The 15,381-nt window shown below is 45.9% G+C and overlaps 1 protein-coding gene across 2 annotated transcripts in view; it reads right to left on the reverse strand.

Moving 5' to 3' along the window:
* PRKG1 (protein kinase cGMP-dependent 1) overlaps positions 1-15,381 on the reverse strand; it is an 837,851-nt gene that overhangs the window by 724,667 nt on the left and 97,803 nt on the right. Inside the window, exon 1 of one of the 2 annotated variants that reach the window (XM_066620307.1) lies at positions 3,806-4,116. The exons of the other annotated variant lie outside the window; for it this stretch is intronic. Within the exon in view, the coding sequence (XP_066476404.1) occupies positions 3,806-4,116 (311 nt within the window). Of the gene's footprint in view, positions 1-3,805; positions 4,117-15,381 lie in introns of those variants that run through there. 2 annotated transcript variants of the gene reach the window in all.

The raw sequence follows: 15,381 nt of genomic DNA on the forward strand, positions 1-15,381 counted from the left end.
CCCAGTACACTATTTGCATTTTGGCTTGTCAAGTTGGTGTGTGTTTATGTAGTCCTTGACCAAATTATAGACTCCTTGAACCCTGCTTCCCCACAGGTCCTCTTGTACTCCCTTATCTATGCTCCTATCTATACACAACTGCCAGTGAATCCAATTAATTGAAATGACTACTTAAGAAGATGGTTTAGAATTAAACCAATTAACGTATATGTCATCCCCCGTACTCTGTGAGAACTTTCACCATCACACACAGAAGGGCAATAAGTGGATAAAAGATCCACAAAGAACATGTTCTCATTTGAATAAAGGGAAGTTGTCTCAGTAGTAATACACAAAAATTTGTACAAGACCATTATGGAAAGAGAAAACAAAGAAAACAAATTTGTATTCCATCTTCTGGGCACTGTGCCCTGATTATTCCTGGCTATGATGATGAAGCATCTATGGTGTTGAAATCACAGAGTACTTCATGTTATCAGTGTAATAGAATGTAAATAAGGGCATTTGTTCTAACAGATTTTTACCTATTCTGTATTCTCAGTAGAACATAACACTGAAGTGAGAAAAATTTTTGTTTTTGTCAACTGTGTGAACCTTTACCATTCAGTGATTCAATTTGCATGTTGGTAAATGAAATGAAATGTTTCTTTCAGTCTCTTTCAGAATCCCAGCATGGGATGATCCACATGATTCTTTAAAAATCAGTTATCAGAGCCTCCCCAGTATGCTTTCCAGTTGACCATGTGGCAAACTGAATATTTGAATATCAAGCACCCAGATTGCTTTAACTTGCACCGAATCCTAACAAAATAATAATAAACTGCTAAACAGTAATCTGGTATTTATGATCAGGCAATTATTGTTAGCTCCAACCAACACATAAAGTGGTCCCTTAATATTGCCACAGAGGAACAATTTTTTCTCTTGTGAATCAATCCCAAGAAGCATCTTCAGCATCCAGAGAATAAGTCACAAAATTGTGTGTGTATGTATATATGTGTGTGTACACATGTGGCATAAAATGTGACATCTTCTAAGGTCCACGTTAATACAAGAACATACCAAGAGAGTCTTAATAGATTAGTCTGATGGTCCATTTAGTTTAGCATTCTTTCCAATGGTGGCCAGCCAGGTGCTTCAGGGAAGCTTACCAAATGATTTCACAGAACACAGAGCTCTCCAACCCTGGCCTGCAGGCCAGATCCAGGGTTTGGAAAAAGCCTTCCCTGACAGGAGCGGCACTTACTGTTCTGCACCTCTGTGTCCAGATCACACACCACAGCAGAATGGTAAGCACTGCTTGGGACAGGGAAGGTTTTTTTTGGGACACAGTGGTTTGCAGTTTGGAGACCTCTGCTCTGACATTAATTGCCACACATGGGGAGAGTTCCTTCTGAACTTTCACATCAAGTCATTCTTCTTTCTGAAGCAGTAATTCTAACTTGTATCAAGGTTATGCTTGAGGGATACTGTTGGTGTGGTGTAATTCTAGATCGATTTATCCAGAGAATAATAATACAGACTTGTGTGTGTCAAGAATGCCACTGTATTATGGGATTTAGTTCTACAGCTTATGTTTCTTTTTAATCAGGAATGGAAATGCTTTGTAGCAAAGGGACAAACCTCAAACTAAGAATCCAAAACTATGAAAAACCCCTAAAAACTATCTTATCTTTTTATGCATGCTAATAGCAGTTTCTAGACTCTTTAATATATTTTTTAAGCCACAACCCTAGATTCTTGGGAATAAGATGCACTGAATGCAGTGCAACTTGCTTCCCAGAAAGCTCGCATAGGATTGTACTGCCTGGAAACCCCCCCCCCCATTTTCACACTGTAAGAACTCCCGTTTTCCTGTAAGAAGGGGTGTTAGGTTTTTGAACAGTTGCATGTAACAGCCTCTGTAACATCAACTCTGCAACCCACAGCATATAACTTTTGAAGCAAAAGCACTACTTCACATTTGCTATGCCAGTAAGATGCACGCTTGGCAGCTCATGTTGGTGACTCCTCTTACATTTGAGCCTGGACTGTCAGAAATACCAAACTGCCACTTTTTTCTGCTCTCTTCCCTAAAAAGCCTTGTCAGTTTGACTGCCTCATGAACCTGATGAGCTGTGAAACAGACCAGACTTCTCTGAAGAGACTCCAGAGAGAGGTGGAGGAAGATGAAATGCAGCTGAGGGGAAGGAACCAGAAGGAAGTCCTACACTGAAGATGTGATGCCCTAGGGGCACCCTAGATTACATGCAGGATAAGCCTGCATGTTCATGTGGACAAACACTGTCAGCATAAACCCAAGGCACCTCTTTGTTTCTCTCAGAGCTAAAACTGGAGAAAAGGACAAAGAAGCCAGAAAAATCTAGACCTAGACTAATCCACTTGTGCTCCTGTCAGGGGCACTCAGCAGGCTGCTGCTTAGAATGGGGTTGCCAGATTCACAAAACACACCTGTAGTGCTAGATTTTAGTCCTATTACATAATACTGTAGGAATTACAGAAATGAAAAGTGTGCACAGAGTACCTTCCCTTCACTGCTAAATAATCACAACAAGCCTTGATGGATCTGAGATTAAGGAGTAAGAGTGTTGAGGTCAACACTCTGGCACCTCTCTGTTGAGAATTAAGCATAGGTCTGCTTTGTTTCTACGCTTCCTCTGCTGACTTACAGCCCCACAAATAGACCAGTAAGGACTGCACAGCAGACAAAGGCTGGGGTGACAGAGCAAAGAGAACCAAAGCATTCCACTGCTCAGGACAGGTGCAAATACAGAGGCTGAGGGATCAAAGCCTCACTCATCCATACAATGGGAGACGAACTTCTGAGTCCTAAGGTGCAGAAAGCACCTTTTTCAGATTTTGACAGGGGATGTATATGAACCTTTCTGCTGTTTCAGTTCTCACTGAGAAATGGGGGAAAGTGGCTGAGTGGAGTGACAGTAACTCACACATTCTTACATATGCCTGATGACAAGCACCAGCAATCAGGTTAGAGGCAGCCTTGCAGGATACAGGTGCAAAGCAGTTTAGCAGAGAGCTGCTCACTAATAGATGTATACAACAGATAGACAGCCCCAGATCAGATAGAGAGCCACAGGCAGAGAGCCCCTTTTTATGTCATACGGAATGATGAGAGAAGCGACCCCAAAAACATCTCCTGCCTGGGTGCCAAAGAAAATCAGGTCTGCCGGAAAACATGTTAGCCAAAAATGCCTCCTTCCCTTTAAGTAAATAAATGCCTAGTGAATGGAATGAGTGCCCTTTTTCTTCCCCCTTTAGCCTTATGGCAGTGAATTTGGTTCACACAGTTCAAGGCATTCCCCAGCAAAATTCAAGGCAGAAGTCACAACAAAAACAAAAAACCAGACAGAAACGCACACCACACTGGAAGAGACTGTCTGATGATGCCGCTAATTTGAAGGGGGGGAGGGAATCAGATCAGAAAGAAGGAGCTTTCTCTCCCCCCCCCCCCCAGTTTTCACACTAAGAAGTCCTGTTCTGGAGAAGGGGGTTAGGTGAGGTTACCTTGATGCCTGCAAACGACACAGCGCAAAGCTGATGCGTGCAGTAGGATGTGGCTTTGGAAATGGGGGCAGCCCCAAAGAGTTTAGGGCCAGGCGAGAGGGGAGGCAAACTGGAGGGAGATGAGAAGACAAGCGATGGGAAGCAGGCGGCGGCGTAGAGGGATCCACAGGGCGAGCGGATGGGCAGAGAGAGACAGATGTATACGGGGAGGGGGGGGAGAGAGAAGGAGACCACACCACAGGGACGCCACACGGACACAACGCTCAACCCCGGGGCTTACTGTGGGCTCTTGGGGTAGAAAGGCAGCGTGACATGGCTGAGGTCCTGGATGTCAAAAGCGGTGGGCTCGGCTGAAATGGCCTGCCTCTTGGTCCTCTGCTCGCCCTGCAAGGTGCCGGAGCTCTGCTGCTGTGCCTGCTGCGTGGCGGGCCGGATCACGGAGCGGTACTTGTCCAGCTCGTTCTGCAGCTTCTGGATCAGCTCGTCCTTCTGGTCCAGCTCCAGCTCCAGCTCGTCGATGAGAGCATCGCGCTGCCTCAGCTCCTCGATCTTCTCCTGCAAGGCGTACTGCAAATCCCGCAGCGTCCCCATCCTCAACCTCCTCCTCCACCACCGCCTCCTCCTCCCGGGGGCTCCTGCCTGCGCCCCCCTCTCCGCCGGGCGCAGTCTTCCCCTCCGCCCCACAAGGTAGCTGCCGCTGCCGCTGCCGCTGCCGCCGCCGCCGCCGCCGCCGGTCCCACTTCAAGCCAACTTTGCCAATTGCCTCTTGGATAGACCTGCTGCTGCCTCCCGTCCGCCCTGGAAGGCGCGCCTCCAGCCTGGCGCGCCCGGAACAGTGGAGCTACGCGAGGAGGCTCCGCAGGAGGAACGCCGTCATGGTCCTAAGCGGGGTCCCATCGGCACCGCTCCACCGACGGCAGTGGTTTCTCTCTGCCTGCGTCAAGCTAGACTGGAGGCAGCAGCGCCCGAGCGCGAGAGGAGAAGAAGGAGGGAGGGAAGGAAGGCAGGCACGGCGGCGAGCGAGGGGCGTCTGCAGCATGCCGTAGCAGCAGCACATGCACTTTCCCCTGCTCACTCTTCGGAGGGCTACTACTCCGTCAACTACACAGCAGCAGCCCTCTCTCCCCCTCCCCTCCAGCCAGCCAGAGGCAGGTAGGTGGGTGCGTGGGCTCGCTCGCATTCCAGGCACCGCTTCTTGCTGAGATGCCGCGCCACGTTGCAAAGGAATGCGAAGCCCTTGGACACGTTTCTCTTGCAGGACCACGGCGGGCAGGCACTCGTCGTTGCGCACGCAGCCCCAGAGTAGCCACCACGGCACGGCCAGGCCTCCTCCGTCTGCCTCCAGCCATCTCCAGGGCTAGCGGGAGAAGTTCCATTTCCAGTAGTTGGGGGGCGGGTGGGATCCAGACAGGCAGTCACTCACACACACAGGTGTGTGCTGGGGGGGGGGGCGGCGGTTGTGGTCGCTCAGTACTGAAGGCAAGGCACTCTGCACATGCTCAGGGTGCACTCTGCACTGAGACTTCCTATGCCAGGCTCAGCTTAAAAAAATCATTCCGTCTGCAAATTCTCCTTAAGTATTCATAGTATCAACTCTGCCTGCCCACAGCAACCTCCACGTTTAGGGGAAGCTGTGTCTGTAGCACAGGCATCTATTAAGGACACACACGACATAAAAATATCCATTCTCGCGAGCCATTTCAACCTGCCTCAAGCTACCTCCAGGGGGTTCCACCTGAAGTTTTATTTGGGAATAGGAGATCATTAAGTGTTTTGTTTTTTTAAACGTCACAATCCACTTTTCTCTGGACCTAGAGGATATTTGTCCCTCTCTGGTGCACTTGGGTAAGTAAGCTCACCCACCCACTGTGTCATTACAGCCACTAGAAATCAAGGCAGTCATCTGAAAAGGAAAGCAATTGATTGGTGGGGAAGGGGCAACATTAGCATTTTTAATTGCTTAGGAGAGAAAACCTTTTTTAAAAAAAACAACAAACCCTTGCTCACCCAATGATACAGACTGCTTGAATGCCGCTTTTGATGGTATGCACCCCCCTCTTTTATGGGTAGGATAGAGGACTGAAAACTACCTGGATCCTGCTGGTATTTGGCTTCAGTTCCTCAAACTGTGTAATGAGAAGAGGAACAGGTGCAACCAATGCTCCACATCAAAATCCAAACTAATTTAGACTCAAGCTACCCCTCTTCAGCAACTGATGCATGACTTCAGAGCTAGCACCTGGATCCTTCTCAACCTAGCCGATGTTCTGTTCCCACCCACAATTCAAGTTTCATATCAAGTTGAGAAATGCTGTTACCGGAGTACTGGCTGCAGAAAAACCAAGTACAAGAAGTGTGCAATGCATCTCATCTATTACATAGTGATGTCAAGCATACAACATTCAAAAACACAGAACTTGCATGCATCTTTCAAATCCTGCAGACTATCGCAGATTTGTGCAGTTATGTGGAAATTCAAAACTACAAATCTAGCCTCATAATTCTGTCAACTGTGCAAAGAAGTTAGTTGAATTCCACCATATGGACTAAAAGGTGGAGCTGTCCTTAAAAGCACTTACGCATTCAAACAATAAATGATGACACAATCCTACTCATGCCTCTATGGAATGCTGCACTGGCCTAGAGCAGGGGTGTCCAAACTTTTTGGCAGACATCATCTCTCTGACACTGTGTCAGGGGCCAGGGGAAAAAATAATTTATATTTAAAATTTGAATAAATTTACATAAATGAATATATTAAAGATGGAGCATGTATGAATGAATGAAGGTCTCACAATAGCTCAAGGCCTATAAAAGACTTTGCACAAAGTAAGGCTGGCCTTTCCTTTGCTGCTGCTGCTGCTTCACAGATGTGAAACAGCAAACAGTGGAGGGAGCCCTCAGCCCGCAGCTCGCACAAGAGGTCAAACAGTCAGCCCTCATGCTGAGAGTAGTCGTGTTGCACCAGCATGGGCTCCAGCAAGTCTCTGGAGGGTCAGAGGTTCATTGGAGACTGGGGACTCCCCGCAGGCTGATTTGGGGGTCCCCGAGGGCTGCAAATGGCTCTCAGGCTGGGATTTGGGCACCCCTGGCCTAGGGTGTTGCAAACATGCCTTAAAGCACATTTGTGGCACCCAGTGAGTAGGCTGCGCCAGTGGGAAGTCCTGGCCATCCTGCCAGCGCTGAATCCAGATGCTGCGCCCAACAGAGCAGGTAAGATACTGCTGAGTAGCACAGGGGTGGGGGGAGGATGGATCAGAATAGGGAGGGCAAAGAGGGGGCAGTTCCATCCTGGGAGAGACAGGATTGGCAGCACTGGTCTAGGCCATATTCTGTTCCTGGGTTTGAAATAACTGGCTTCATCTCTCTGAAGCCAGTTATTGCATGTGTCTGGATTGACTGATGTGTATTGGACTGATGAGTGTTGCCTACGTCTCCCAGACACCATAATGCAGACAGTTGTGCTAGTGGGGACAGATGCAGAATGTTCTGAAGATGAATTTAAAGAGGGGTGCTGACTGCAAACATGCCCTTGGTGACATTAGCTTAGCATCTCACTTTACAAAAAAAACAAATAAAACAAGGCATAATAGTTTTCCTCCATGGAGGAATATTCATTAAAAATGTGTCATTAGAATGAAAAATTAATGTAGGTTGTATAAGAAAGACATGCGCAGGAGTGGACAGTAGTCTAATTTCCTGTTTACAGATTTTTCTCACACAAAAAGGAATACCCATGTCGATTTTGCACACTGATGGAACAACTGGCCACCAGTTGTCTCCCAAGGTACTACTTTATGTGATGCACAGTTGCATGTGTCTTTCCCATGGTGTTTTAAAAACCAAAACCAGCCTGGGGAATTATTCAGATATTTGGAATTAAGGGCTGAATATGTTGATGACACCCCTATGTCTCCTGGCAGTAGAAACTCTAGATAGGTGCCTTGAATCAGCAATGCACTGAATGAGCTCTAACAAATGAAAGAACAATCAAGACAGGATGGAGGTGACTGAGGGGGATTTAGCTCCTCATACGGGCTGGCATTCAACTTTTCTTGATGGGTTTACACTCCCCCAAAAGGTAAGATTCATACTCTGTAGACTACTTTTGGACTTGGCGCTGCCATAGGTAATATCCATAACTCATAGTTTGGGTATTTGTCATCAATGCTTTTGCTGTGCCAGCTCTATCTTATCCAGGGATAAGCCTCTGCTGCCCAAATGGGTCTACTCAGACTTGCACCAGCAGTTTAGCTGGCACAAGTCTGAGCGAACCCAGGATGGTAGTTCAAGGCCAGGAAGTGGCTAGGCCAGGAAGCGCCGGAGCTGCCACTGGTACTGCTGCCCTCCTCCTCTGCCTTATTTCATCACTCCCTGTCTCATTCCACCTTCCACCCACCTCTCATGCTGGCCCACTGATGGTGGGGCTCATGGGAAAGATGCTGACACATGGCCACTCACCACTTGTGGTGGCAGCCCAGTTACACAAAATATCATGGCACCATTTGTGAGAGCCATGAAGCATGTTGCACTGCCAGAATGCTAGTTCTAGCAGCACAATGTGCCCATAAGATAAACACTGTTATCCATACTTTAGGACAGATATTTCAAACTCATTTCATATAGAGGGCCAAAGATAGCTGTCACGATGCTTGCTAAGGGCCAGAAGTGACATCATTAAACGGAAAGTGACATCATTAAGCAGATGATGGCCAGAAATAAGCACTTTGTTCTCACATAGAAACTGAAAAGACAGAAGAGAAAGTGTGCAAAGCTTGTTCATATTTTCAAGATATGAGAGAGCCCAATTATAATGGCAGCCACATAAATTGCTTCTGGAGGACCATATTTGGCCCACAGGCCTTATGTTTGACATCCCTGCTTTTAGGAGCATCCAAGTTAGAGTACTGTAATGTTACCTATGTGAACTGCCTTGAAAAGCATTTAAAAAGTGCAAGTGCTCCAGAATGTGATTGCCAGATATCTCTCCAATCTAAGATTCACACTGGTATCTAGTTTGTTCCAGGTGCAATTTTGTTGACTGATAAAGACCTAAATACCTTAGACTGGACATTGAAAGACTATTTCTCGTTTCAAGCCACCTGTATACTGTGCTTATCAACAGAGACTTTGCTCTTGCTTCCACTGCTGTCAGAAATTAGGAAGGTGGGAATCACCTGTGAGGAGAATTAAGAACTACCATGGCCTTTTGGCAAGGGCTCAATACATTTCTGTTTCATCTGGCATTTGGGTGATGGGTTGATGTCTGCCTTCTGTGACTCTGTAATAGTATTTTGCTTCTGCTGCTTCTTTCTGGTCCAAATAGTTGCCTGCCCCAATAATTGTTTTTATTGAAAGCTATTTCAGTCCAACGTTGCATATATGCAACAGGAACCAAATATGTACACCTGCGGGCTGGGAAAAAATGGGTTAATTATTTTATTTATTGTTTTTGTACTTCGTAAGTTTTTATGGTGAAGCTTTGTAAGCCACTTTGGGCATCTGCTCCAGCATGGAAAAGGTGAAATATAATTTTTTAATCAAATGCATGAATGAATGAATGAGAGACAGGGTTTTTCATTGTGGTGACCAAACTTTCATGTTCTATCTCTAGGGCAGTTTGCACTCCCTCTTTTATCATTCTGATTTCAGGCCAAGACGATTTCATTTAGCTGGACATTCAGGGAATGAAGGTGCTGATGTTTTAACAATTCTAATTTGCTATTATTTTCAGTTCTTTGACAATGGTTGTTACATTTTGTATTTTTTCAGTTTGTTAGTTGCCATGACTAGTATGGTAGAAAGACAGGATGCGCCTGTTTTCCCATTAGACATGAAGCTTATGGGAAGAATGGGTGACATGGGCAGGAGCTGTTCAGCACCTGCTGCTGGAGTGAAGTTTGAAATGTTAGACATGCTCCAAAGCAATTCCTGATCCTTAGAGCACAGTCCTGTGGATGACCATTCAAAAGTGTCCCATTGTATTAAATGGGGCTTACTCCCAGGAAAACATGTAGCCTTATGGCTCAATTCTATCACTTGCCAAACCAGAGCATGCAGCACTGCCAGCAGTGGATGGGTGCACGCTATGGTGGAAAGGAGTGACCAAACAGCCTAGGAAAGTTATATAAAAAAGTTTTTTACATACCTTTCCATAGGCAACCTGGCCTTCAATGGTCTCCTCGAACCTCCACCAGATCTTTTGCTGGAGTAAGTCTGAGAAGACTCCTGTAGGCGGGTTCAGGCCAGGAAAGGGGACAGGATCTTGGTGAGTGCTGCTGTCGAAATCCTCCTGCTCCCATTTTGGTCGGCTTCTTGCCCTTATCCAACTCTGAACCACCTTGATCTGCCCCCTAACTCCCTCCTCTGCCATCTTACGTGTCCTGGCATAGTGTTCTAGGAGCTGCTGGTGCACAAATGGAGCCTCTGGCCATTTGTACTGATGGTTCCAAAGCACACAATAATGGTGCAGCTTTTGTGGCACCACACTGGGGCATATGGTGGCAGCCCACAAGATCCATCACCATAGGAGCACAATAGGATTGAGCCGCCAGTCATTTCAAAGTTATGCGATTCTCATCTTCAGGTTTCCCAGCAAATGTGCTGTTGTGATATAGGATAGTGTTGCTAGTGCTCATGCAAAGGCATTTTTAAATCAAAGTCAGCTGTGAGGGTCCACAACAACTTCTAACAATTCTTGGAGTATATGGTATCGTCCATCATGTAGTGATCCATTAGAGCAGCATTTCTCAATGTTTGTCCCCTGCTGTACCACTTCCCATGGTCCACCTATTGGAAATACCACAGGATCTAACTGGTGATGATGATGTCATGGGTAAGAGGCTCAGGGCAGACAGGAGGACTTTTTTGAGTGAGCGAAAAGTGCACTCTGAAGCTCTGTCTACCAAGCGAAGCCTCCTACTGCTGCTTGTCATATTGCATTGCTGGTCTTGCTACCAAGCAGCAAAAACCTGGGAGTCCCTGCCCATACCACCAGACACCACCTCAAATACCAACAGTGGTACAAGTACCACTGGTTGAGAAACACTGCATTAGAGATTATATGCTTGGACTTTTCTTTCGAAAGAAAAACCCTTTGACAAAGTCCCTTCCCAAAGGCTCCTGGGGAAACTTAGTTGACCTGGGAAAAGACAATGGTTCCTCCACTGTAGTGGTTTCCAAACTCTTAAGCACCGGGACCCACTTTTTAAAACAACATTTTATTGCAATGATTTTCAACACTTTTCCTTTCATGGCACACTAACAAGGCACTAAAATTTTCAAGGCACACCATGTTGCTGGCACAGGGATCACATCTCCCATTGGCCTTACTAATAAATGACCTTCTCTCAAATTCCTGCGGCACACCTATGGAACACTCACAGCACTCCAATGTGCCACAGCACAGTGGTTGAAAATGGCTGCTCTGTCAGGACCCACCTAACTTTACAAGACTTTTTAAAAAGGTGATCTGAAAGAAATAATATTTTATTTATAAGTAATAATAACCAGGAAAAAGGCCCTCAAACATTTATCTCCCTGTATTTACACATGCTTGCAAGCTGCAGGAGCTGAGCTCTTTGCAGGGTAATTAGCAGCTACAGTATCTGATTTCTGAATAGATTCAGGGCTTAAGGCATTTAGTTATCTGGTCCTTCCATCACCCTTTGGCAATCAACCAAAAACCAGGTTGTGACCCACCAGTGGGTCCCAACCCACAGTTTGGGAACCACAGCTCCAATGGATTGATAATAAGTTATTAAACAGGAAATAGAGGATAGCAATAAACAGACATTTCTTGCAAAGGAGAGAAGTCAGCAGTTCAGTCCTCCAATTATCTGTATTGGTACTTGCATTATTTTTTCATTAAGGAGCCAGGGCCAAAGGAGACTTGTGGAGCAGCCAAGTTTTCAGATGAAACCCAATGATCTAGGATGGCTAAATCACAAACATACTGTGAACGGCTTCAAATGAATCACTCCAGGCTGGATGAATGCACAGCATGATGGTAAACGAAACTGAATTCAACACAAAGTGATGTGCTTTGGTACAAAAATCCTAACTTCGCTTATATGCTAATAGGTTTTATGTTGACTGTGACAATCTAAAGAAAAAGTTTTGGGGCTCCCTGCAGAATACTCATTGAAAACATGGACTCTGTTACAGCCACAGCACACTACATGGAGGATCAGCATCAGGAATTTTTTAGAAAGGGCTGGCCCAACTATGAAGCAGAATGAAAGTACCCACTTTAGGTCGCAAATTTGGAGCAAATTAGACAGTAGTCAGTTTTGGACAGTTGGTATGAGAGACTGCGTAAAACCCTGTTATTTAGTTCTGACTCTCCTCCTCGGTCACCAATGACAGAAGAATTATGCCTTGCTGTTATGCTTGTGCAGCAACTAGCACAGGTACAAATGGATGACACTATCTTATGCTGGTCACTGGAGGCCATGATGCAGGTGTAGCAATGTACGTATGACCCATCCATTCTTGGTAAGAGCAAATGCCCATCTGCCCCCCCCCCCATTTTGGCCACTGCACTACTAATCTCTTCCTCTGGGCCATGGAGTAGCTGTGTGTTTGGATTTAATGTTGTGGTACAGGTCAGGCCCATTTAACAACCCAAAACATGTTTGAAAGCAATTTCCCTAAAGATAAAATAAGTCTGATAGCAGCATCAAAAGATCAAAACAATTCATTCAAAACATTTGAAGAAGTTTTATTAAAGAATGAATAAAAATTCAAGCTCTCTTGCAAGTTTATAATACAGGTTTCATTTTTCTGACATCCTTGTGTGTTTTTCTCCCCTGCTTCTAGCAACCTTCACAATTATGTGTGGGTAAAAATCTAGATTTCCTAAATATTAGGTTTCTGAAAGTACAGACCCTTGAGTCTTGGTGATTTGTGGACATTGTTCAAAGACAAATATTCATCAGCCACATTCGTTAATACCTTGCAAAGATCAAAGGGTTTGCAATTAATGCTGTGGTGTATGGTTGAAGAAATACTTAACTTCAGAAAGATTTATTTCTGTATCGAAACTCTGTCATGAAAAGTAACCTCCTCAACCTGCCAAAACAGAAGCCACAAAATACGATGGGGCTGCAGTCCTTGTGCAATACACTAAGATCTGTGTGCAACAGTTCAGACTTACTGAACTTGATGCCTCCATAATTGGTTTTCAGATTGCAGCTGCTGACATATTCAGAAACACTGAAAATGTTCTTGTTAAAGAACATGATCAGGGCAGATGCAAGCCTCCTCCCACCTGAGGAAGCAAGTTGCTGCCCCCAATATTGGCCCATGCACATACCCTTCATCTCTTTCATGTGTTTTTTGCTGTCCATGCATGGTCACCAGTGCTCCTCCTCATCTTTTCAATTCAAAAAGGTAAAGGGGAATGATAACCCAATCCTATCCCTGGCGGTGGTGCCAGCTTCAGTGGCACCAAAATGGTTACTGTTGTATCCAGCAGCACTGCCAAGGCTGCCAGAGGTCTCCTCCAGGGAAGGGAATGAAAGTCCCCTTCCCCTGGGGAGAACCGCTGGTAGTGCAAGAGGGATTCTCATGTCTGCACCAGCTGTTTTGCCAGCACAGACTTAAGAGCTTCCATCCATGTCAAGCTTTGCAGCACAACACAGAGGATAGGATATCATGGAGTAAGGCTCTGCTGGACCCACACCCCTCCTGCCCCAGATTTTCCCCCCACTACACCCCCCCTCTGCCTTGGAACACCTTCCCCTATCAAGGCCCTCACCAACGCCTGGAGCTCTTACTGTGCTCTGGGCAGCATCCGTCTGGCACTGGGCCCAACATCAACTGGCACTGGCGCTCGTTATACTCCAGTTGTCATGGAAGTTCCTTATGGCATTTTGTGACACCCAGTACTGGTGCTGGAGATCAGCGCCAGAGCCCATAGGATTGGGCTATGCAGGACAGAGTAGAGAGACCTACTTCCTACTCTTTCCTAAAATGGGGGACATGAAGAGATGGAGGAGCTGCTGGCATCAGAGTGAGGGCAGATCAGCCAGGGGAAGGTTGGGGCAGCTGGCAGGGCAGCAGAGATGGCAAGCAGACATGCAGCATCTGCCCCTTTCTGTCAATCTACCACCTGAATCAGCTGCTTCAGTGATCTTATGAGTAAGCTGGCCCTGAATTAGATGTTATAAAAGTGACTATATTTCAAGGAATATGGCACCCTTCTTTCTCCACACATAGCACTCACCCACTGACAGTGATTACTATCATAATATTTTGAGGAAAATTCACCAAATATAATTCAATTGCAGCAAAGTGTGTAAGTCATTATGTTACAATCATTGAAACCATGTATCTTAAGAGTGTAGTCTCTTGAATATTAATGGAGAAAACACATCAAAAACATTATAGTCAGTCAATCATCCCATAAAACGCATTGACGGTCAGAAATGATATGATTTATGAAGTATCATATACCCTTATGGTGTTCTGTAACAGCTAATTGACAGCTCTGGGATAGAAACTTGCTCATCACCCAATCCATAATTCTACGTCAAACAAAAAAATGTTGACTCTTTAGTTGCAACCACTTTTAAAGTAAATATTCTATAATAAAGAAGAAAGCACATTAACTACAGATAGGCTTTCCTAGGTATTGCTGGGCCTGGGACTGATATAAATGAGTGTGAATTGAGAGTCACTAAGGCTGCAATCCTAACCACACTTTCCTGAGAGTAAGCCCCACTGAACAAAATAGGACTTACTTCTGAGTAGACCTGGTTAGGATTGTGCCCTAAATCTACATTTCAAACCATATCATGGTACTAAATTTATTATACAGGTTGAGTCTCATTACTCCGGGGGGGGGGGGGGGGGTTCTGTTCCCAGAGTGGATAGCAAAAAATGCAAATTAAAGCAAATCCATTTATAAAACAATGTCCCTTTGCTAGGGACATTTTAAAACAGCCTTGCTGACCTTTGTGATGTAAGACAGAGACATTAAGACAATCCATGATCAGTTCTCCTTGCCAGTGCTTAGAAAGCTTCACTCTTCACCAGGTCCTTTCAGTGCTCAGGGGGAAGGGAGGGGCTGGTTGCCATGGAGAGAGAATGATGGATTGTCAGCCCTCTGCCCTCTCTCACATTAACAGGCTATTGTAAAAGGACTGTTTTCCTTTAATTTAAAGGGCCCTTCCCATCACGTTGAGATAGAAAAATCCATGATTTTTCCACAGGTGAAAAATCCATGGATAATTAGGTTATATCTGCAATTCAGCTGTTTTCAAACTCTCTGGGAGAGTCTGAAAACCACTATAAGTCCATTTGGGGCGGGGGAAGGCAGCGGCACGATCCCCAGGATCGCACTGCTCAGGGAGCTGCAGGGGCTTGGGTGCACTTACCAGAGCCTCCTGCAGTCTCCTGGGGGTGTGGGGAGCCCTGTGCAACTGTCTGCAAGGCTCCCTAATGCTTCAAAAGTGAAAGTGGAGCGATCATGCTCCACTTCCAGTTTAGCGGAAGTGGAGCATGATCGCTCCACTTTCACTTCGAAAGCATCGGCCTCCTCCCTGCCTCCAGGCTGCCCCCACCCCTTAAGAGAGCAGAGGCCAGGGCCCACAGGCTGGGGCATCATGACACCCCAGTTTGAAAAGCAGCAGTTTGAGGAGACCCATTGGGGCCAGTAGCCCTTACCCAGGGGTAAGGGGAAGAGCTTCCCCTTGCCCCTGGCTAAGCCACTGCTGCCAATGAACCTGCATTGGATGCAGTGATAAGCCTCCTGGCTTGCCTGCTCCAGTGCAGGTTTGGATTGCACCCTGTATGGGTAGGCAGGTTATTGGAAATGTTTATACAGGTGCAGCCTATTTATCCACAGATTTT

This window comes from Tiliqua scincoides, chromosome 3 (genome assembly GCF_035046505.1).
Source record: "Tiliqua scincoides isolate rTilSci1 chromosome 3, rTilSci1.hap2, whole genome shotgun sequence".
Taxonomy (NCBI): Eukaryota; Metazoa; Chordata; class Lepidosauria; order Squamata; family Scincidae; genus Tiliqua; species Tiliqua scincoides.